This window comes from Vollenhovia emeryi, unplaced genomic scaffold (genome assembly GCF_000949405.1).
Source record: "Vollenhovia emeryi isolate VEMERY1.0 unplaced genomic scaffold, V.emery_V1.0 DF939125.1, whole genome shotgun sequence".
Classification (NCBI taxonomy): Eukaryota; Metazoa; Arthropoda; class Insecta; order Hymenoptera; family Formicidae; genus Vollenhovia; species Vollenhovia emeryi.
Window position 1 is genome coordinate 2,590,619 of NW_011967241.1, and position 25,817 is coordinate 2,616,435.

At 39.7% G+C, this 25,817-nt stretch overlaps 1 protein-coding gene across 1 annotated transcript in view; it reads right to left on the reverse strand.

The window, feature by feature from the left end:
- The window catches only part of LOC105569258 (calpain-C), a 31,513-nt gene extending 6,947 nt beyond the window's left edge, over nucleotides 1-24,566 (reverse strand). Inside the window, exons 1-4 of the mRNA XM_012025583.1 lie at nucleotides 24,064-24,566; nucleotides 12,135-12,278; nucleotides 9,598-9,667; nucleotides 6,335-6,617 (exon numbers count right to left, since the gene is read on the reverse strand). Of these exons, the coding sequence (XP_011880973.1) occupies nucleotides 6,335-6,617; nucleotides 9,598-9,667; nucleotides 12,135-12,278; nucleotides 24,064-24,072 (506 nt within the window). The 5' untranslated portion in view covers nucleotides 24,073-24,566. The remainder of the gene's footprint in view (nucleotides 1-6,334; nucleotides 6,618-9,597; nucleotides 9,668-12,134; nucleotides 12,279-24,063) is intronic.
- Between the last annotated feature and the right edge of the window lie 1,251 nt (nucleotides 24,567-25,817).

Here is a 25,817-nt window from a genome sequence, read left to right on the forward strand (position 1 = left end):
CCTACCGCCCAATTCGAGCGCGTGGCAAGATGTGACCGCCCGGCGATCGATATTGCTATGCGCACATCTCGCCACGCGCTCGAATTGGGCGGTAGGCCGGCCTAAAACAACGATTTTTAATAATTAATTACTCGTTAACTATTACGAAAATTGCAAAATGGTACAGGACTTTTCCGTTCATCTCGATCCGTTCTACCTTCTCAAAAATTTTGTCGGATATGGAAAGACTCACCCTGTATAAGCTTACGTTTGTATAAGTTACTCTTGTCTCAATATAGTAAGTCAATCTTTTTTAATTCGATAGAGGAGAATAAGAATCATTGATTTTATTTTGACAGTGTCTTATTTTTACACTAAATGAGGTTGCGAGAAATATATATGCGTCAAGAATATTTTTTGTCTTGGTAACAGAAATCCTTTCTGAGGGTGTACGTTCAACAAATAATAATGAGCTAAATTAATAATGAGACGAACGTCATCTCCGGTAGATGTCAGAAAGATGGAGAGGCAAGAGTTCAAGTAAAAGGGTCACCGCACTTTCGACCGAAGGTGCAACCGCGGTGACCATCTAACTCCGTCTTCGTCACTTTGTGACTCAACGGTTAGCAGCACGTTTGTCTGTTGATGCACTTCCGTTCCGCGTTTGTCTAACGGAGCGACGCAGTCGCACGCGTATTTGCAACGTCATTGTCACGTTGCCTCGCTCTATTACCAATCATCTACGTCATCGTTGTCAATCGCCTTCCGCTATTACTACGTACTCGTTACATCCTACTCGCAGTAGCATTCTTGAGATCATTGCGTGACTAGATGATGATGTATAATCACAAAATTACTCTCCTTTCGTTCATAAAACTGCACAGTAGAAAGGATACTCCAGACTTCATTTATTATATTTAACAATTCGGGCCTCAGGCTTTTTACTTTTAGTCGTTTCCTTTTAACGATTTTATTAAGCAAATCGAGAAGTCCATACCAAAGGTCTACTATCTTGATCAAAATGAGTTTATAAAAAATTTAGAGATCATGATATACATTTATTGTCACGTCATATCAAATAGTGCAAAGTGAAACAAACTAATTGCATTGGCACTTAAAGGAAATGTAGGGGGAAATATTAAAAGCGCAATAGCGAAATATAATTAAATAGTTAAAAATATAACTGCGAAATATTCATAAACATATATGCATAAATGAGAAACGGGTAATGAGAAATCCGCGGCATCGGCTTATTAAAAATAACGGTGAAATATTCACCAACCGGTCATGATCACGCTATTATTTCCGGCCTGCTGAATATCGCTAATAAGTTGTGTTGCACGCCTTGCGACATCGGCAACACTTTTTACCCGCGTTTCGTTTCTCAATCAACAACTTTTCATACATGCGCACGTCACGCGATTTAGTCCGTCAGATCCCGCTCTATTTTCTCTTACGTAAGCCCGCGGCATATCTTTCTCGCATATAGAAAGCGGCGATCGAGAAGTAACTCGACCGCTTAGCGAATATCTAGCGTGCACGATGACTCGTATGATCTTGCGAACATGCGAACAGCGAGATCTTAATGATACCAAGAGCCGAACGGGGCAAGATCGACTTGTATCTGTCCGCACCGGCGAGCATCCACCTTCAAGGGATTATCGGCATGCTTTCGTAGCCGTTTTGCGCTCGCAGACACGAGCGTGGACTGTGGTCACCGGTGCACTGACCTCCGATCCATTGCTGGCAAGCAGCGATACCGACTACTTGCCGAGTGAAAGTATCGGGGCCCTCCGTGTACCCTCACCAGGCGCACTCTCGCGCCAAGCGTGTGCGTGGCTGCGTGCACGCGAGTCACGCACGTTCAACATACGATCGGACCGACGAAGGTATCTCGCCGCGTGATTTCTTTTCGGGTCGAGGTGCTTTCGGCCCGAATTAAAATAGAGGAAACACGTGTTGGAAACTGTTACAAATATTCCTTGCTAAGTGTATCGCATCTTAGCACCTAATCTTTTTTAATACTTACAAGTCAAATAACGTAGTAAACTCCATTTAAATTTAACATTAATAATTCATCAATACAAACAGAATATACAGCATATGAATGAGCTGAACAATAAAAGAGTATATATTTTTTATAACTGCAGTATTTTATAATATACAGTTTGCGAAAATAAATAGTTCGCCGCTTGAGATTTTAGTTTCCGCGCTCACTTTCCATTCCACGAGCGTGTACGCGTAATTTACAATATTTTTCAACACTACAACACTTTCTACAAAACGACTGAAATTTATGAACAACGATAAGGTCCTGTTCGGCCGAGCGAGATCCGAGAGGAGCCAAGCGATGTTTTCTAATGGAAATCGACGGAGCAGCGTGTTGTGCATATATTCTTCTTGCGCATATTGGCACGCAAAAGAGCGCGCGGGCTTTCTAACCGATTCTCGATGCCGCTACTGGTTTAATAAAGCCGGCCGATCGTTCCGGATCGGCCAGATTTACAGCAGGGTCGCGGCGAAAGAGGAAAGGTCGGCGAACGAGCCTCCTTCTTTCTCTTTCTCGCCCACTCATCCTTCGCGATTCTCCGGCCGATACCGGCGTGGATGTATGTCATCGTTGAGATATTTACCGGCTCACGTACACGACGTGACACTATTGCAGGATTAATTCGTCGTATCGCCGCGATTCCATCGAGAAATATATGGCGTCGGTGTGCGAAAGTGTGTCGATGATACGTCTATAAATTTAATTCAACAGGCCGCGATGCCGGGCGCTATAATATTAATCGGGCAGTCCGTATTTGTTTTACGCTAACAATCTACCGTACGTAATCGCGTTCGACATGGCTGACGCGCAATCTTGCGATGTGTTGCGCGAATAATTACGCAAAAAAATCAATGCAACTTGCGAAGTACATCCCTCGACTTACCAGGTACTTTTTTTATACGCGGGTTTTTTTACGCGATTAATTACAAATCCCTTCGTACACGCAGTACCCTTCAGGTATTCTCAGTTTTGCGCGAAAATCACGTGGAACGAAATACTCGGCGAGTATCGAGGGACGACTGTCACCAAAACGTGCCGTTGATAAACGCGTTAATACAATTTTCTTTTATCTTTAACACGCAAAGTAGAGATTATGACTAAATTATTCAACTAGTCGCTTACGCGATGCATCGCGCGATTATTCCATACTGTAATAACTAAAATTACGTTGTACAGTTTTTTTATCGTGAAAACTACCAGGCGTATGCGTGATACGGTATTTCCTGACACACACGGATTCATAAACATTATCGCGCTAAACTTATTACGCCTGCATAACTCGCATAACTCGCAACGTGCAAGTATTACCGCACTTGCGTAGGGTCACTTGTAATATTTCCATCATCCCGCAATGATTACCGTAATCGTAATTGCGATCGACACTTGCGGTAGAAAATTATATTTCCGCGAGTATAAAATCGTTTTAGCAGCTTCAAATTGCGTTTTAAATCGAAACTGCAGCATCAATTAACCGCGCTGTATATTTCAACAGTGACGGCCGGAAGTCGCCGAGGATCTGCTACGTGCGGTCAATTATTAACGAGCCACGACCTCGATGTGTGTAGCTGATGTTTTTCACAGTCGATTCAACATAATACGCGCATATCAAAACAAAATGCGATGCATATCAATCGTTCAATTGACGCTATACGCAAAGAAATCCAACTTAATATCGTGGACGTAATAAGACGGCATAGAAATTTATGAAATACTATCATCTTGTGAGATTCAAAGGACTCTATTAATTCATTAAAAATGCAACACTGTAAACGCATCGCAATAATAATAAACTTTCAGATTCCATGTAAGATTTTTCTAGTGCATAAAGTAGCGCATCACGTTAATATCGCCATGCCCGTAAAAATAATTTCGAAATAATAAAGTTTATTACATTTAATGTTCATTACTGCAACGCGCACCTCTTGAAAAACTAACGCAATTTTTCTCGCTTGAAACCCGCCATCATCCTGTTCTGCTTTCACCAAGCGCAGCCACGATCTCTCATTACGCACGTGTATGCAGTATTGTGACGTAAAAGTGGTGCGTTTGATGATGAAATTATAGCGAGGTGCGTTCACGGTTGTTAACTGGGAACATATCACTATTTTCCAGCGCAGCGTTTTGTTAGGCACCGAGATTTATGGGGATTAATATTATTTAAACAAATGGCGCGTCCTTAGCACACTTATGGGAAAAGTAACTAAGCTTTTTTTTTTATTCTAAGCACTCGTGTACGTGATCCTCCTCGAGCGTAACGGATGCGCATATTCATGAAACTCATCATTATTTAAATAGATATAGTTAAACAGTGTGAAAACCCTGCAATTACCTAGCCTCACTCAAAACTTCTTAACAGCTTCTTCTTAAGACCCGTTCAACATATAGTAGCGATACGTGTAAACTTCTAGTATAATTTTGAAATCTATGACATGTAAAATTTGAGAGCATTTTTCAAAGTATTTAGATTCTTCATCCCCCACATATAATGTCATTACCGATTAAAAGAAACTGTGTCTTATAATTTCAAACGAGCATAATATTTCATATGAAAATTATTTAAAAGTTGATTGTTATGTAGAAAATTTAAAGAACATAATATCCGTATGTTTTATGATTATATTTATATGTATGATAAGAAAATCATTTTTGCGGAGTAAATTACATAATGTTCTTAAGACAGCTCGTTCCCACAATGGGAAAACTATCACTCTTTATTTCGCTGGAACGGGTAATTTTCCCTCTATTGTCTCAAGATAATAGATAAGTAAAGATACGTGGTGAATAAATACACGCGCAAAACAAAATTCGCTCTTTTGCGCAAAAATCGCTAAATAATCGTTTCTCGATCGTCGTTTACTTTCTCGGATCCCTTTTGTCTGACGAGGGACGAGGTCATCTCTCTTTTCGATGCCATCACCTTGCAGGCAGTTTCGAGAGCAACGCCCAGGCGGGGGTTTACACTCACGATGGGGCAAGAAATCGAGAAGAAGAAGAGGAGAGAAAGAAAGGGAGAGAAGGAGGGAAGATGGCGCAAGACAAGGATAACGAGGGAAAGGAAATGGTGGAGAGGAGGTACGTACGGTCATCAGAGGAAGATTAAGAAGAGGAGCAAGGACCTCCGACAGAACCGGTCATCGTCGTCCGTTCGTCCGCGTAAACTCATCTTCTATCTCGTGGCGAGAGATCGCGCGCCTCGATTACTCGCGTCACGAATCTCAACGGTTCGCGAGATGAAGTTTTTGTCCGTCGCCCAAACTGGCTCGACATCACCGTCTCTCTTCGCTCCGCTTGTCAAAGCACACAACGAGCAAAGCTGCAATGCAATACGTTCGCGCCGTAATGCATTGTGCATTAATTATAAATTGAACGCATGAAAAAAAAAGTTTGTTTTTCAAATCGTGCAAAATTATTTCAGATGACACTGTGCAGACTTGTGCGAAGTTTCAATTCTCCATTCATTTAATTTTCTCATCCTAAATTGATGAGGATGAAGGATTGATAAATAATTTCTCAGAAACGGTAACTGCAATGCAGAGATATCTTGCTACTTGGAGAATATATTTTTATTATCAATTCGTTTCCGTATACGGTTCCATCTAACGGTTTCCATCTTCCAAATTTAGAATAACATCTCAGAGTACGATCGACAACCACTCGCACTCACAATCTCACGCACACTACGTCCCACAGCGATGGTGATCGAGGTTCATCGATCGAACGCACTGAGGTTGATCTTCGCGCGCGAGTTCACCTTGAACAACCACCTGGTGAACGCCTACGCCGCCCACGGCAGTTCGCCGTTCGTCTCAAACTGGCTCGAAAACTACCTTCGTTGTTAGAAAGGCAACATCTCGGCTTTCTGTTTCCATGATCTTACGCGACGATCAAAGATTACGAATAAAAGTGCTTGATGAACGGTTAAGTTAAACACAGACAGAAAATCTTCTTTTACTTGAATAAATTATATTTTCATTTAACTTACAATAACATATTCGCTGATGCTGGTAATAGTTTCGTCAATGAAAACAATTTAGATATCTTTCTTGTTAGATAAGATACAACATTCGCGCATCGATATCAACTAAAGGTACAATTTCTACGTCAACCTGGAAAACAGCACTGGAAAATTGAGGTCGAAGCCGCATAATCGCTTAACTCATCAATAAATAACTCTTCTCAGTTATCTGTTTTATCTGGGTCAACGAAGTGCCATATTTCTTGTAGATGCGATCTTTCTGGTTTATCTACCCGCGGATTCATTTGCCCGTGAAGATCTGACGTAAAAAACGATCGAAGAAAACTTACTTGGCGTACGCTTTCTCCAGGAGCGCCGGCCAGAACTGATCACTATGGCGACTTTGCACGAAAGCCAGCCTTCCGTGAACCGCCGGTAATCTGTCGTCGACGAGAACTTCCACCCACGCGCCGCACCACCACAATCGAAACCTGAACACCCCGGCGTACTCCGCGGTCGGCGAGCCCGATGGCTCTCCACCGCTGCCGAAACCCTGATCGGCTGGTACTACCCTGTAGAAGAGGCCCTTGCTAAGGTGCAGCACTCCCAGACATGACACCAGCCACTTGTCACCTGTCAATGAAATGGTAATATCTTACACATTGTTCTGTTTGTAAAATCTAAATGTTCTATAAAGTAGGAGCTAAATTTGCTTTTAAACCATTCTTAATAAGAAGTTATCCGTGTACATATATGTCTTCAGTAAACTCTTTAATTATACTTTAAAATGGCCGGTGATGTTATCGACCTTTCATTAAACTCTTAATAAGCGTGGAATTTTACTTTACCACCGTGTTCAACGCTTTTTAAAACGGCACCGAATTGCGTGATGAAAAGAAATACGTTCTTTTTTAAGGATTGTTAAAGATGATGAAAAACGAAATGGCTCGAGTAATGGATCGTCGAACGTGTCTTAATGTCGTGAGAAATTGTCTAGGATCCAGTGTCCAAGAGCGACACTCCGCTCTATCTTATTGCATTCACTCGCTTTACTTTCGTTTTCGAAGGTCTAATCGTTGATCGAGCGTTCGCTTTTACCGGCTTTTTGTCATTCGACTGAAGGAAAGAAAGGAAAATGAGAATAAATTGCTCGAACGCGGATTTACATTGGCCACTTTCGATAATGACTCACGTTTCGTTAAGATTGGCCTTTAGAAGAACATTAAACAAAATGTGAAAAGTAACAGTTTAATTTTATTATACGCTTCTAATTGTAAGTAATAATCCACGCTAATTTGTTATCACTTTCACTTTCATTTCTTATCATGTTAATTAATCTTAATTATTTTTTCTTTCTTTCGTTCGATTTATCTCTTTGGGATATCTATTTTCTGTCGATATTAACGACATTAAAATGATATATTAATATATCATTAAATATTTATGATATTAAAATAACAGTTTATTACATACTTTTTATAATTTTTCATTCCGAATGCATTTAACTCGCGGTATATTAAAAATATCTCTCTGCTTCGATTAAAGTTCATTGCGGTCGATCAAAGGACAGACGTCTCGGCGCACCAGAAGGTAAATCGCCGAATTTTGCGACGCTGTTATGTAGGTCGGTACAAATTATAACATGTTGTCATATTGCTTGGCTGTGCGTGCTGTTGCGTACATGTTAACGGGACACGTCCCGCGCGCTACAGCGAACGCAGTTATATCCTCAGGAATGCGCCCGCATGGCTTACTCGAGGGCGCTCGACTTCCGGCGGCTCAGTGCAACACTCGTGAATTATATCCGAACCGGGGAGAGATTACGTCGCAGAACGTTTTATGGTGCATTAGTTGGCGTTCGAAGCAAAGTTGCATTCCGTTTTAATTTCCTGATTATTCCGGTTGAATCGCTTGTAGTCGTGAGTAAAATCCGATGAAAGCTAAATTATTGTTGCAACGCATTACAATAAGCAGTAGACATATTTCGCTGCGCGATAAAACGTGAAATTAATTTGGTAAAAATCTAAAGTTTACTTATATAGCAAAAGCAGAAGATACAATAACTGTGCAATTAATTTAATTTAATTAATCAATTTCACGATAAAATATATTTTATATACCATACATTTTCATATTTGTCGTTAAATATTTAAATTAAAAATAGAGAATCATAATTATAATGTAATGTGCTTGACAGCAGTTAAATTTATTTATAAATATACATTTATCATATACAAAAAGAAATTAAAAACAGAACTTCCCTCTCAAGAATGTGGAATTTAATTATACTAATCGTGGCGTTCAATAAAAGAAGTGTCATGATTATTATCTGCCAATCTATACTAGTAACGAGTTGAAAACTGGTTTGGTTTCCTCTCGTCGATTTCCTGTTCCAGGTAGAAGTCGAGAATTTCAAACGCGATTTATCTGCTTGGCGCTAAATCATCGACATTATTAGTTAAATTATTTATTTGCCGATATTATCATAGCGTTTATATACATATATATATATATATATATATCACGAGAAAATAATTTCAATATTTGATATGATACGTAACATTTAACAAGTGTTACGATCTTCATGATTCAGTAATTAGTGGAATAAGTTCACGAGTAAATTGCATGTTTAAGTACTCGGCACAGATGCATAAATTCTAATTTAATTAGTACATACTAAGCTCTGAATATATATCAAAGGTTACGTTTGTCGGAAGATGATTACAAGCGTACACACAAGTTCCAATTACAATTAAACTGTTAATGTCATTCTAGTTTATTTAATTGCGAATATTATCCACGTTAAATCATAATTATAACGTAACAGCCTCTCCCTCAAAAACAGTACGTAACCGCTTTCTTAATTGCTTAATTAATATCGCCTACAAGAATTATGACAATTACGCACGTACATCTGATACGCAACGTAGGAACGCCAACGTTTTTTTATGTCACCGCAATTGAGATTCAATTCTTGCTCCTGTGTTACAAAAGCAATGCTTACGACATTTAAGAGTAACAAAGAAAAACATTTAAGGTTCTTTTGCAACCCACATTATTTAATCACAGAAAAAGTACGTAGCTCCAAGGGAATAAAATATTTACACCGTTTTATGCACGAATAAATCAAACAAGACCTAGAAATTTCTCGAACGGTATATATTTTTCTTGGTCACGTAATCAATATTATTAGATGCTTTATAGAAACTATAAATAACAAATTGTAAAGCGATACTTTATCGAAATTTAGGTAACAGCGGCTGTGAAAGCTGAATATTTGATTACAGACCTGTGGTAGTGAACTCGCGTAACCTTTCGTCGCGCAAGAAGAAAAGGAGTTAGGTAGAAACCAAGGTTTTCAAACACGCGTGTAAGAACGCAACATATCATTATGTCTATCGAGGGAATTCCGTACTGTCGGGATAAGTAAGAAAGGCAACAGCGGAACGACCAGTTCTATCACATGCGGATGTCTTTACTTACGTCGTTTATTTATGCGCATTTTACTTTGGTCAAGTTTTTAAAATATATTCCCCTACCTTCTTGCGTTTTCTATTAATCTCCCCGTCACTCGGAATACAATTATCTCTTGTAAGTAACATTTGAGACTCACCCATCTTCCCAGGAATAACGTCGAACTGAGCCGGCGCATCGCTGACGAAAATAGGTCGATTGCACAATTCCTGTGACAAAGAAAATTCTCTTTACCCTCTTCCTAACTAGTTGACGCTCATACTTATTTAAATTTTAAATGATTATACGTAAATATAAATTACTCGGATAATACAAAAAAGAAATTGAAGATACAGAACATCAGCAAAAATAAAATGTTGAAACTACTGAATATAATAGCAAAGGGTAAGCACGTATGCACGCACTTATATAAATAATGAATACAATTTATAAACGAATTAAGAGTCCGATGTAATTTTAATGTTAATTATATAAAGTTATGTTACATTATATATTACTAAACTTATTGGAATGTAACACGTTACTTGTCATTGCATAAAAATTTCATTGCACGTTTCTACTTATCCGGCATAGCAGAGCGGCGCAATGTGAAATACGTTCTGCACATTATGCGAGTTACAAAGAATGATTCTCATTGCATATTTTCCTATTGATGTGTTCATGATTCACGATTTGCGCTATTAGTTCGAGATCAGTTCCGGCAAAATTCTTGCACACCAAGCAGGGCAGTTTGTTTATAGAATTTTCATTAATTAACCGACTCTGAATACCAAAATTTATACTTTCGCTGTTACGCTCGTTTGACACAATAGTTCTGCACTACTGGCGCAATTATCGCATTATCTTTTATAATTCACGCGTTAGTAAACTCCGTTGAAACTGAATTGCATTTATTTCAGATAATTTCATTCGTTTAGGAAAAAGTCAGGCGAACGTATGATACTTTGAAAGCAGTAATTCAATATGCATAAAGTTTTACACACAAAATGAAAACTATGACATTAATTATATTAATTAATATTATAATAATTGAGTGCCATAAAACTTAACACTCCACACTTATGTCAAGCAATAAACACGTATGTAAAGTATAAGTGTATAGTGTAGACTATTTTATCAAACTAAAAAGCAAAGTGTAACGAAATATCATTTGCAAGTAGCTCTTAGATGTTCTCGATTCGTAAACTCATGGCAACTAATGAGACGTTACAAGACCGTCCGCGCTAACTTGCGAGTGTAAATTTTATACGTCTTGTAAACTTGTTATAAAACATTTACATCCTATTAATTTTTTACTGGAATATGCACCGCAATTGTACAGTCGAAAGGAACAATTGTCCATTAAAATAATCACGTGTACGCGTCTCGATTGTGTTACCTTGTGCCGAATGGAGAAGTGCTAGATACTAACGCGAGGCACCGTATCGCAATAATCGGGGCCATATTAAATAACTGTTCTCCAACTGTTGCATCCCGTGCTGGCGTAATACCATCCTCTTTCGGCGCGTATTTCCGGTCGGTGGCACGATCGTGACGGGAATCGCGATCCGCGAGGGCGATCTTTCAGTGACTCTAAAAGCGCACACCATGCACGCGTTCTTCACGCAATTGTTGACCTTGTCATAGGAATGTATAGCTGTCAGTGACTTTTATTACGATCGTCATATCCGACGCGACGGCCACGCAATGTCTTGTTCGGTAAGCAGAAAAGACTCCGGTTACGCGTCGACGGTTTCACTTGCCGCCCGCTCGTCTCTCATCGCGCGGGTTGCGCAACTAACGCCGCAGGATCGTTGATCCCGCCGTCTGATTCCTGCTTCGATATTCTACAATCACGACCGCTTCGTAGATGAGTCTCGAAAGACCTCGTTCCACTCAGGAGGAATGAGGTTGAGTTTGAAAACGAAATTTGAAATTTATCCCAATGCAGATTAGATCAACAGATCAAACATCTTTATCGAGTTTTCATCAACTTTTACGAATTTGTTATGAACAAAATTACGGATACGAACAATCGTAAAAGAGATGATCGAGAGTTAGACATCTTAGATATATACAAATACTTTTTAAATTGTTTCTAAAATAAAATGCAGTTATATGTTAGAAAAGATAATTGTGAAAAAAAAACTCAAGATCTTATGGTGGACTGAATGATTCCGTTAGTTTTGCTCGGACTAAAAGACACGCTGTTCCACGATTATGAGCACGCAGGCGACAGAGCTACGTGTCAAGGTTGCGAACTGTTTTCGTTACGGTTCCTAAGTTCCACGTTGCACGTCTTTCCGTTCTTTAGGAACTGGAGCGAACCGGAGAAGCTAGTTTAATTCTAAATTGCTCCCGAAGGAACAACTTCGTTGCATCAACTAACAGAGAAATAAATCTTTTAATGTTTATGCCCCGATTACAAGAAAAGAAGTACGCGTCCTCCTTGGCACAGTTTTAATTGAACAGAACTTTTTGACTGATGGAAACAAATTTTTTATAAGATAGCAAAGCTAATTTCTAATCTAGATTTTAATTTAGATATAAAGTGAGCAGTAAGATGTTAATGAACTTTTTATTAAACTACTATGCGTATAATTATATCGTCGCGTATATTTAACTAATTAAAAATATATTGTTGGGAGCAATAAAAAGTAAACTTTATGTAAATTAAAAGGAAAAAGAGGAAACAACCTTCGGCCTCTTCCATTGAAACTGAAATGGCGGTGTCTGATGGTAAAAGACGGACGCTTGTGACGCTGGAAATTCTGGATCCTCCCAGAGCTCACCTCGTTTCAAGCACGAACGCTTGATCCGTTCGTACTCGCTCATTACGTCCTGAAAAATAAAATGAGCAAGATAACAATTTTAACGAATTAGAAGTTAACATCATTATAAATTTTAGCGACTTTAAATACTTATTGATGTTAAATTCGCCATTTAATTAAGAATATGGAAAAAGGTGCAACTTAAGATTTAGATCTTATACAAAATCAAGATTATAATTGTAATGTATCCTTTATTCAGCCTTAATTATATTGATCCAAATAAAAGCCACATACATATACGCAATGCACATGACAGCTAATTAAAACTGTTTGGAATTTTCATGAAAGTAGTTTTAGCTGTTTATAAGTGCGTACGAAGACAAAAACTTGGTATCCTCGCAGCAGAGAACTTCCTAGTTAAGTTAAATTAAAAGATTACGCGATCTAATTAATATTAATGGCTCGTTACTAATAGAGGGTGAGAATTTAACAGTACCTCTAACCGCATATCGTATCCTCATTCTTCTCTCCATCTCATCTCGTAATTAAGGCACGCACAAAGTAAGAGAAGCTCAAAAACTTCTCTGAAATACCGCAGTGCGGTTCTCGCGACGATTAATAATACGAATTAGCAAATGTCGACGTTGAAATTGCACGAGAGTGCGATCAACTTCCTAAACATTCTCACGCAAAATAATGCAAGTACATTTGGAAAGGAACTCGCTGGAAAACAAGCGGACTTCACTCTACGGATATCAAGAATACGATATCTCGCCAATCTTCGTTGTAAAATCTTTGAAGAATGTCACAAGCTCTCTCACGCGTCCTTAAAGATCCTCTTAAAGATTCTTAAACACCTAAACTCTCCGAGAATATTAATCGCAGCGCTCTCAGAAAATATGTCGTCGCAGCGCGTATTTGACACTTTTCGGAATGTTTAATATTCTTTTGCATATCCTTTCCCACGCCACAAGCCTGCCTCGTTGACCTCCATAGATCCCCCGATAGCGCTCAACGAGCGACTCGCAAAATTTTGCCTCTCGCAAGGCAAATGCGTCTCCCGTTGTTCCTAAAAATCTCGTAATAACATCTTGTCGGCCAGGCAGGAGCAACAAATCACTTTCGCGGATACCCGCTCGCTAATCGGCAGCGCATTTGCGACCTCGATGCGCGCGCGTCGATAACGATTTCGAGCTCATCGAACACACTGCATTCAGGTCGACACTCTCTCCGCGTCGAGTTTTCACCACCGAGCGAATCCTTTTCTTTCACGCGGTATTTGGCAGGAAAGAAAAGTCATTGACACCTCCTCGCGAGTGAAGGCTTTCGGAATGAATTACGGCGATTAGCCTCGCCTGCCGCGTCCGTGACACGTGACTTGATGCACAGTTTTTCAAGCCGGTCTAACCGGCAGTTCGTATCGACGAACTTACACCAGGGCTTGGCGATGATGTTCGCGCTTGTCTAATGGACTCTAATGATATGGCGTTAACGCCAACGCGAAATTAAGAAATATCCTGTCAACGGCACGCCGGATATTCGCGCGGAATATTCACCTGCAAAACACGCGCTAGACGTTACCTGGGAATCTATTAATATTAATGCTCCCGCGATTGTTAACATGTTCGATACTTATTCTACTAATACCTTGCGCTTATGTGATAAATCAACACAGGAACGAGGAAGTGCGAAAGGAAACGTTTTATGTACGGACGTGTAGAATATTTGTTCCGTTACTTCGAAGTCATCGCGAAACGATTTAGCGAATTGCAAAATGTCACTACGTCAACAACATTTTCATTTAATATTCGCAAAATATTTTCTATCTCTCTGTATTAACCAAGTATAGAAAGTTGCGTCCAATCTTCAAGGAATAAAAATCGCAAAGGACACTTTATTAAACATTCATATTACGTACCGTGCAACTAGACAATATCATTTTTAACTTGAGATTTTCAAGCATATATTTCACTTGAAGTTTCTTTAATTAACTTAAATTGTGTATTAATTCTTTTTTGAACCGTAACTCGCGAAATGCTCTTTTCGCAAGTCCTTTATTCGATTGTTCTCTCTGTAAAAGTCGACCGCGTATCAATTAAAATAACTTTGCTGTAAGAGCATCGGCACGTATTGTCACTCGGCACATTCAAAACATCAGCGAGCCCGAAGCGGACATCCACGCTCATTCCATCCTCGCCTCTTCTCGTTGCGGCATAAATGTCGCCATCACAGTGATTGGCCATTGAATCGTTTCTACGACGGGGGAGATGTCCACGCCTCAGTGAGCCGTAACACCGTCATTATATTTTGCAACGGTCGTTGATAACATATTTTCACCGCGTAGGCGATAATGCGGGAGAAGGTGTGCGCGCGTGGTCGTGAAAGCGTCACGATTGCGAAATACTCAATTACACCCGTCGGGGCGCCGCGTTCCGGTTTCGAGCATTGTTCCGACGCCGGCTAATTCCACCGGCGTAGTGCACCAATTAAGATCATAATAAAACGGCAGCGGATAATTAGCGCGGGCCAGAGGTCCCTTCGCCGCGCTCATTCGGCACGAAACCACCGCGTTTCTTTCCGTATTTCCTCCCTCCTCCCTTTGCCGATATCGCAAGCAATCCGAGTTGGTGTTTTGTCGCGCGAGAACGCCTTGGCATACCAGGTTGAGGCGTGCCATTTTGCATTGTCGTCGCTTGACAAAGAGCTACGCGTCTGAGCCACCTCTTTCGTAACAGATCGATCACGGGACAGTTCGATGTTTCTCGCTGCACCTGCATCGCGATAAATTATTTGCGGAAATCAACCAGCGTGTCTCGTGTGCTCCAACGTTTTCACAATATTTTACGTTCACTTCTCGCAACTAAACTAATGTCGTTTTATTTAACGCCGGTAGCTGTAAAAACCGGTAACAAGGCCAATATTAGAAAGTTCCAGCCAGTCACTCGCGAGATCGTCAAGATCAGTGTTTTTGCCGCTCCAATAAGAGACGGGGACAAAAAGTTACCGTAACATTTTTGCACGAATCTCGAATAAGGAAGCGCTACGCCGTAGAAATTTGCTTTGCGCGTCGCCGTTTCGTAAATCTCGAAAATGGCCCTTAATCTACGTTTCCGAGCCCGTGGCCATTTTATCTGCCCAAGAGCAGCACGAGAGGTACGGTTATAATGACTGAAATTGCGGAAGGCCAAGGAGTACTATCGTGGATCCGCAGTCCACGTCGGGTGAGGTAAGCCATAAAGGCTTTCTCGACAACCACCGACACGCCGTGTAGTGGTCCGTGCGCCTCAAGGCCGCGGGAGAACCAAGCATGAAACTAGTTCGACCGGTACGAGAGTATATGGTAGCTATTATATACCTAACGTGTATAGTAGATCGTTCAAGTGTTCGCTTTAGCGGAAGGTGGTTGCTCGGGAATCCACCGCGTAAAATGCATCGGCCTCGGATACGCGTCTTCTAGATACCACTCGAGAAATAAGACTGGACATCGACATCCATCTTCCCGTTCATTTCCACACTGTTATAGCGAATTCGATTGCGTGCACTAGTGCGCACTCAGCGCACACTAACGCCTATTTATAGTCAATTTTTATATTTCACTTTGTCTCAAATACACGTTCGACGTGTATTTAGCCGAAAAATGATCCGTATGGATGCTACACAGATCATTTTACTGGTTAAGTATTTCAAGAGATAGTTAAGACGATCCTTAGATATAAGAATTGACTGTGAAGAAGCCTAGGTGCGCAGTAGCAAACAACCGAATTCGCTATTAGTCGTCCAGTTCTTTAACATTTATCGAAAAGCGTTTTAGAATGTTTTTGCAGACTGGCTTAGTCGCGATTAAATCAATTTTAATTTAACACACGCACTGTCAAAGTGATTTGTTCAGTCACGCGTATTACTAATTAAGAGTGGGGAGCTCCTTGAATATGTATGTGTGCTTGTATGCAAAAATAATGAATAAAAATAATTTACCGTGAAAACAAACACATAGATATATCTGCGCAGGCGAGCGCGCGATCGTTGATGACTAATCGTATACTTTCTACTGGTCAGAGAATTTTTACACCATGGCTTGCATATATGGCCTTGAGACTCAGGCGCATCCGAGCGGAGTGCTCGCGGGGCGAAAAAGCGTGCTCCTTCGTCGTGACTCTGCAAAGTGGCGAATGATCGTGCGGAAATGTGAGAGCTTTTGAGTTCTTCCTGTCGCAATTCTTGACACGTCACTCTCCGTAAGAATGTTTTAGATGCGCGCGTCTCTCGGACGGAAGAATTTTACGTCGGCCACGTGTCCCAAAGGCGTACTATTACGTTCACTTTGTGCCACAAAACGAGCAAGGCCGACCATTTGATCGACGCGTACGTTTAATCGTCAGTGATCAAGCCGGTTGAGTGCGCAAATGCCAACTTTTTACATAATATAATTTACAAGTAGCTCGAATTCACAGAAAGAAATTGTAGCGCGCCGAGAACGTTAGTTATTTTGTACGATACGAACTTGAACGATTCTTTTCCTGACGCCGGTTTCATAGACACAGAAATTTTAGAAAAATAATATACGTTAAATGTTGAATTCTGTTTAACGTTAATAGCTCTCTAATTAATTTCTGCTCAATTCTTATGTCATTGATGAAAATAAAATTTACAATTAGTCGACAACATTCAACAATATCAAGTATTATAAAGAATAGCCAAAGTATACTCTTGGAAGAATATATTTCTAAGTGAAGAGTTATTTTTAAATTATCTGATTTTCAAGTCGAAGCAGCTAATTTTACGTAGAAGCTTACCTTGGACATAAGGATGACTTTATCTTTGACGGTAAAAATGTCTATTAACTCTATTAACATTATTCCCTTGGTACAGCGATTAGACCGAGATGCAGGTCTATGTAACGGTACTCAACAGCGAGCACTCTCCGTAACCTCATGAACTGTGACCCTAATTTCCTGCTCTCTATTATAACTCGTTCTATTTTTTCTCTTCGCGATTATGCCGCCTCCGTGGATTCCATTGCCTACAGCTCATCAAAACATCAAAAAGTCTCTTTGCTATTACGTGGCACGTAATGCAATCATGAAACAGTAATCCGCCGCTACAAATCAAAGGAATGTGATTTTTCATGTCTCAATACAGTTACATGGCATCTACAATCAATTGAAAAGTACGAGAATAGTTTTATCAATCTTAACGAATATTCAAAAGTGAATGCAGATATCGAATAAATTTCTGAAATTCGTCCAGCCTGTTTGTATTTTAAACTGCTATATTATCTGCCTTCAGGCTTGTTTTTAAAATTGCCTGTATAATATACACACGGGGAAAAAGAGAAAGCGAAAGTTTAAATAAAATAAATAACTTTGTGCTTGAGTATAACAAATTATCCTCAATTTCCGAGTATCTTTCGTTGAATCTTTATTGTTGCTCGTGCGGTGGTATTTCAAGGTGCGTTTACGACCGCGAATAAAACCGAGCACTCGTGATGGTTCCGTACCACCAGCACAAAGGAAAACAGGAAAATGACGGTAATTTCGATTACGCATAATTTGTCGGATCCTGCATGCTGGCTGTTTCTGCGTGTGTATGTGTGCACTGTCTCTCGGCAAAAGCACTTTCTCTCCTCGATCCAAACGCTTCTTGCTCTTATGAGAACTGTAATTCGAAACGGTGTTCCGGCGCGGTTGCATTTTTTAACGTCTCGCCTTACTTGGAAGTCGGACGTAACAACGTCTCGCTTTAGCGTCACCTCAGATAATCGTTTCGATCGATTTTCCTTCCAACCAAACGATCTCGCGAGTGGTTTTGCATAATCGACAATTCACGCGCGCGATTTCCCTACCGGAAATTCGAGGCATGACACTTCCGCGGCGCCAGATTCAGCATTTTCACTTGGTGCGAAACTAGAAACTTAGAAAGTTGCCACCCAGCGTATTCAAATGCCTGGTACAGAAATTCGGACGTACGCGAGAGTGTTATTAATCTTTTTGATGCGGGAAAACTTTGCAGACGTGGAACTTGCAAGGCGGAAATTAGTCATTTAAATTAGAAATTTCACCGATAATCTCCTAGCGAAAGAAAGTTTCTAAATAATAAAATATGGTTGTGATAGCAAATGCACCGATTAAGAGGAAAATATTGAAATATCTTTCCAATATTAACACGATGATTTATCGCATTTATACTTTTCCATTTAAAGTAGTTTGTCATTATTATGATTTAAAACTAATGTAAAAATTGATATTAAAATTTATTAAATCTGCAGACACACTAAGTAATCTTCTTTCATCTAACGTGCATGTATACATACATATTTAATTTATAATTACGTAATAATTAAAGTACTAATTTAAAGAGAAAGTATTTTGAATTATTATAGATTCATCGTATCATTGTGGCACATTATTTGGCTATAATTGTCATCAGTGTTTACGTAACACTTTAATCCACTAGCGTGTTTCCAACGGCAGAATTATACGTTGACATAGAAAGTGAATTTACTCGTAAGCACTCTCGATCAACGTAACGTGACAGCAAAGCACATAATGCACAGGGTGAGTCTGCTTACAATTAGACTTCCATCCATACCTTCATGTACGGTTTCTTTAATTAATGGGACGTAATTTGATGATAAAAGGGACATCAAAGGACATCGTAAAGGGACGCCCAGATAGCTATAATTTTGTTAATTGCGCACGATTCAAGATTAAAGGTTTTACAAGCTACTTTTTCTTTCGTACATTCTCCGTAGTGTGCTTTAGTGTTAACAACGAGCGTTCAGGCCCTCCTGCTTGAAGTAGTTCATCCCGTAATTCTTTGCACGGGGTCTTTCATTTGCGATCCCTTCGCACGATAATCAGACAGCCCGTAAGCAGCCGCTCGTGCTCCCACTCCCTTGACAAATGCCGGAAATTTGTGCAAGCGCCTTAACGTTATCGCCTGGTTGATCGAGGAACGCGACTCTTGATTTTCCACGCGCGTCTACTACCTTGCCACGGTCTGCAGAACCTCGTATATGCACTCCCATGCCAAGTCTGGTGTACCAATGACGAGGCTTTCCTCAACTTATCTTTATGACAACTTCCATGTACCATCAATAGCCTTCGGTAAGTTCAAGAATTTCTTAGCTTCGGAAACCAACAGACTGAACGTTGCGTGCAAATTATTATTCAAGCTTACGCAATATTTCGCAGTAAACATTGTTAATCTATCTAATCTTGCTGATATTTTAATTAAAGTAAGATTTTGACTCAAAAGACAAATAGAAAATGCTTGTTTGATTTTCGAACTAAAAGATACATATTATTATACTGTAATTCTATTTTTTTGATTAAATAAACAACCGATGAAATGTAAGTAATTCGCCCATCATATAAATACAGAAAATTCTATTTAGATTTAAATATTAAGACATTTTTCCAGCTTTAGGTTTGTTTTATCCGGAAGTAACAATGACAATACTCCTTTCAATAAAAATTTCGTTGACACTAATGAAATATCATGAAATATAAATCAACGGTATCAGCTTCGTGATTAAACTAACACTTCCGCAAATCGATCTTAAATCCAGTTGCATTCCAGTTTCCTTTTTAAGCACACTTCCAACTTCCATTTGAAATGGTTGGGTGAATCAAACACACGATAAAGCGGTTATTTATGAGAAACAAATTACGTTGGTAATGCAAACGCCATCCTGAAACTCGTAAGAAGTCATAAATCGTTGTTTTCTTCGAAATGCGTGCTGCTTAATTCCATTTCGCCAGCACTCGTGCAAACGAATCCACGTACCCCGGCATCATAGTATCCTTTAGCTGACACTAATTTCATCCCGAACGGATACTGATTTACGGGGACTCGCCCAACGAGTCGAGTTTCCTCGGCGAGGGATCACTTAGTCGTTTTTCTGACGTTCTTAGCGAGGTTGCCGCTCTCTTCGCGATCATGCTCGAACTCTTCACCGCGGTTCCTGAATCGTAGAGCTACGCTCGAGTCTACAATTGACTCCTTCGACCCTGAACGATCTTTATGTTCCAAGAAACACTTTCCTCAGACGGCTCGAGATCGATGACTAATAATTTCCGCAGGTTAACGAATTTATCGATATATCTAAATTGATTCGTCGTGTTTTAGTTATATCACATTTAAGATCCTATCGTCCCTCTAAGTTTTATCTATAATCTCTCGTGTATATTATCGCGACTATCTCTTGTATTAATTTCTCGCGTATCATATGCGATAAGACGAGTCTAGTCATTATGCAAAATTATTCAATATAATTAATTGCACACGCCAGATTATTTCCTCCAAAAAAAATAAGCCTGCTAAGTCTATTTTATTAAGCAGACATTTACATGAGGAAATTAAAATCAACTGCTCTACTCTTTCCTGAAGTAAAAAGAACGACGCTATAGAAATTTTCTGATGCAAATAATTAATAGTAAAAAGATTTAATGCAACAAGCTGTTATTTCCAAAACTGGGTATTTGTTTTTCGGATATTTTTTATCGGATCGATGGGGCGAGAGGGAACGAGTGAGGATCATCCGTTGTCCTTGAATTCGCCTCGAGTTCATCGTATCCCTCTCTGCTTTATTCTTCGCCTGGAATTGCAGTTCCTTCTTGTTCTGTTCCCCGCATCCAGGAGAATACGCACACTGAATTATTTTCGCTGCTTAAGATAAGTCCACAGTAACTATAAATTCGGGTTCTGAAGATCCAACGCATTCCTATGCAATTTGAAATATAATTATCCACATATTTATAGTGAATGATAAGAAATAGTACGAATCCTACGAACCCAGCGTCTCTACAAAATGTACAATAAATTTTCACAATATATAGAGATAATTGCTGCAAATACTATGACGACACGACCTACCAAGAAAATCGCAACGCCTACACGAGAATGTAAAACTCAAGTCCCGTAACCCGACATGTACAAGCGCCGCGTGCATTCCATTTAGCAATACACGGCTAATGCACCGTGGATTAATAAATCTGGAGGCGACTCGGGACGTTCCCTCGTACCTTGTACTTTAGTTCAGCTCGCGCAAAGAACGAAGAAGGGCCGCGTTTGAGAACAATAAATTCTGAATGCCAATGAGGCTGCAGCTCTTTATCCGAAGATGTCTCGAATATAATTTCTCTTCAGTTTTGCAGCTTCGCCGGCTAAACTACGTTACACACGAATACGCGACACGTGCGCACATTTATACGTATTAATGCACGTTAGTATTGGACATCGGTCTCTCCCATCGATACTCCCGTACGTGGCAACGTCTACGCTGTTCGTAATTTGTGTGTTTCGAGGTCGCGGAGAGAAGAAGACCCGGTTTCGCAGGAGGCAGAGAATCTCGTAGCGGCGGAGAGGTAGAAACGCGCCGGTCGACTTCGAGGTTCCTCGACCATGTCGAGAACGCGAAGGAACAGGTGAACAGGTCGTCTTCTTTCTCTCTCTCTCTCCCTCTCTCTCTCTCTCTTCCCCTTCCCCTCTCTTTCTTTCTCGTTGTTTCTTCGTTTAGCAAACGTATTATCTTTCGGCGCGAATTGTGCTGCCGCGAAAGTGCAACGAGTGGTTAGTGCAAATTCGTGACGTCACTGTGCTGATTGCTAGGGTGGTGTATAATTGATTCAGTCAGCTGCCACAATTATGTGAGGAAAGTTCATCGAGTGAAACGCGAAAACATTACGAGCAAGAAACATTAAGTATTATTTTAAGAATATAGTTGTTACGTATTTCCTTATATTGTTTCTTTTTATATCAAGATTCAATACTCGAGATTCAGAAGTAACAAAAATAATCTTCTCGTTGTATGTTACAAAAGATGTCGCAATAGTCTTCCCTTTTCTGTACGACATAACATTTTTGAACGGCGGAAATATGTATTATGACCCACAGATTACACCACGCGGATGTTCGCTTATAAGGTAGGGATGACTGACCTAAGCTAATGGACTTCAAAACGGAGTTTGAATATGTAGGTAGGGATTTGCGGTTTATGGGTGACGCATTCGAAAGTAAAAATGCTTCAGGGCCGTATGGATTATTTCGCAATAGCGATGTCTTGCGTTCGCAGGCAACATTATAGTAATCAATGTTAAGTGCTAAACAAAATTACTGAGTTGACTCATGCGCAATCACCGGCACAGGAAAGAGTATCGTTCACGCGATAGTTTGCTTTTCTAATAGTCATCTATTAACTAAATAAAAAACAATTTAAAATCTTGTTAGAAATTTATAAGCTTTACAGACACTCGCTGGATTGTAAATAATACAGCCAAATGCCTTATCGTTAATTAATACAAACATAGTTTCATATAAAGTTGAAAACTATTAGATGGAGACAAAAATTGTGTATCTTTCAAATATATGTGTAGAAGCGTGTATATTTCGCAGACATTATGATAAATGGAACGAACAGTGTGCGTGTTTAACGTTTTAAAAAAAAATGCATGCCGCTACAAAGCGTAACGCCGCCCATGAAAGCATTTCAATAGAAAATTTTCTATTACTCCTATACTGTTGTTGGTTTAAGTATACAGAAAATCATATATTCTAATCTTTCTTTCGTTACTACTGCAGGTAATTTGCCATGAAAAATGATTTATGACATCAATCTATCTTTGTAAAGAAAATACAATATAATTTTCGAGTCACAATTCTGATAAAGCATTTTATTCTACTTGGTAATCTTGTGCGGAGTATTTTCTGTATATTATATAGATTATATATATACGATGTAGTCAGAGCTTAGATTGTAATAAAATTAAAATAAATTGCAAGATACGTTGTGTAATTTGACACTCAGATTTTGACAGTAAAGTGAAAACTAATGTTTCTGTGTTAATATTTGCCCTCGCACTCGATTATCATTCATGTTCGCATGCCACGCGGGTCCAATAATTTCTATTTCACTAGCTGGATTCGGTGCGAAAAGAGTGGGATGACTTTCTCGCAAAGAAATCATTCTGGTCACATAGTGCGCCGCACCTTGCTAGAAATTCCGTAGTAAATTATCGGTGGAAACCGAGCTATGTGGGCAGATAAAGAAGGCTTTCGTAAGAAAAGTTGAAACTGCCTCAATGCATAAGCGAAAAGAAAGGTGGGCCAGTATTTTCGAAATAAAGTCTAGGCAAATCACCAAATTTGTACATGAAAATAAAAACGTCTTTGAGCCATTAATATTTTACAAGTTAAAGACTTTAAATTGTACCTTTACATGTGACGTTGTATCAATTCGTCTATAATATCAATTTATTATATCTCATAATTAATTTACAAATAATAATTGAGGCCAAATCTGAAGCAAATTCTTCCGCACAAATAATTTATACTTCTTTTTTATACTTTCGATATAATTTGGAAGATTTTATATATAATTCATAATTATAATTAAATTTTTGTGCAATTATGTATATTTTTATTTTTAATTTTACATTTTTATTCGTTCTTTTTATATTAACCAGACAACACAAGAGCGCGCTTCGCGCGCGCCATTTGCTCTCCCTAAAACTTTGCATGGTTTTGACAGCTGCAAATAACACGACTGAAGCATGTCGTATTGCACAAGCGAGACAGCTAATCAGCATCTCGGAAAAGCGACAACAATACTTCGAGACTTTCGACTATCGACTTAACACGCCCTTTTTTACATTGGAAAATATTAATACTGCGCTAGCGAAGATAAAAAGTAACAAAAGTTTATACTTCTTAACATTGATACGCACTTATCTACGTATATCTTAATTTAATAAAAGTTAGTTTAAGATGTTATGAGCAAATGGTAAGATTAAATGAGCATCAATAAGCACCCTGTTGCATTTTCGCACGTAGTTTCGACTTAACACGATACTCACGTTAACCATCCGTAGTCAGGTTTCTGCAGCTTTTTCTGAAATATCGCTTCGCACCAACAAGGACTCACTCGAGCAACTCTCCGGAACCCTTGCTACGTAGCCGACACTTTATCACTTATATACCAGAGAAGAGCGTCTTCATTCAGCACTCGATATCGAGACACTCCGCGCACTTACTGTTAAGTTCGCGCGCTACCAAGACACTTCGAGGATCCCCCTGAGCCGCACGGACGATCGCGTATCTCGTCGCGGAACGTGGGCAGACGGTGCCGCGTCAACGAGATTTCCGGCTGACAAATGTAGAAAATAATCAGATCCGTTTCAGTGAGCGAACCGAGGCGCGAGAGAGCGCGGCCCCGCGAACGGAGCTGCTCTTCTGGTACCGACTGACTACAACCGACTGGTAGAATTGGTGACTGACTCTGCGCCGGCTACCCGCGCCATGGACTGCCACTCGTGGATCCGAAGCCGATCACCACCATCCTGACCAGCCTTCCTCCTCCTTCTCTGACCGTCGAGCTACCGTCGGCGATCCTCTCTCTTTTTCTCTCCCTCTTCCACTCACGAACGACCGCGTCGTCGCCTCTTTCCTCGTGGAAAGAGGTATCGTTTAAATGACTAAAGCATGATATATTTATGGAGCGGATAATTATTTTGTCTATGCAATCAGCTGATGGGGATTTTGATGCAACAACACATTATGCAACCTCGTATAAAAGAGTTGCGTGGTTTTTTTTCCTGAGAAATGCATAAACCGTATCGGGTTAAATATAAAAACTGGAAGAATTAATAAGTAATGAAATATTACACAAATGTTTATTACAGCTGCATTTGTACTTACATGTATACATATACACTCTTCGAGGCTTTAATTTGTAAAAATTAACAAATATGATTTAAAGTCTGAATGTATTACTTATCTTTAAAGTATTTTTTATTCAAAATTTAATTCAATTTAATGTAATCCAAAAATGTTATATTCAATATATGCTACACGCAGCTGTGTAGTTTTAAAATTTGTAAATTTTCTCTTCTATCTCTTTCTTTTATTTCTGTAATTTGCTTATATGCTGTAAAAGATAAAATATCATATTCCTAGATTTTTATAACAACTTAAAAACGTTGATCGATATGTTGTCTACTACCCTCAACTTATTATCTTATTTCACGTTTCACGATCGTGCAATCTCAAACGCCTTGCAAACGCATCTACATAGGAAGAGGTCAAGGCAAAGATGAGAGTACGGATCGTAATTATGGGAGTCAAATGACAGGATTCTCGAAGGAGCTCTACGTGATCCAGAAGACAATGGCGCAGGCGATCAATGGCGATACCAAGTCGTTTGCTATGACAACGTGATTTCCATCTATCGATGCCATGGAAGCGGGTCGGTTTCGTTTCGGCCGCGAAGTGGAAAGTGTGCGAGAGAGGAGCGGGTTGTTAAAGAGGAGCGGGAGGAGTACGGTGAAGAACGGTTGAAGAACACAAGAACCAATCTCAAAGAGAGTGACTGAGAGACCCGATCATAGCTTGGAGGTATAGCCCGTTCTGGTGAAAGCTTGTGCACGTTGACTTTACTCGAAAGGTTCACTTCGGCGTCATGCCAGAAACTGTTTTCTTCGTCGGACGTAGCGCTCGATTTCATAAAAATTCTCTTCTGAAGAATTCCGCACTGGATATCTTCATATTTTCACCACTTCACAATAGACGACGTTAAAGTTTGAAAGTAACATTTATCTCTTCTTCTAAATTA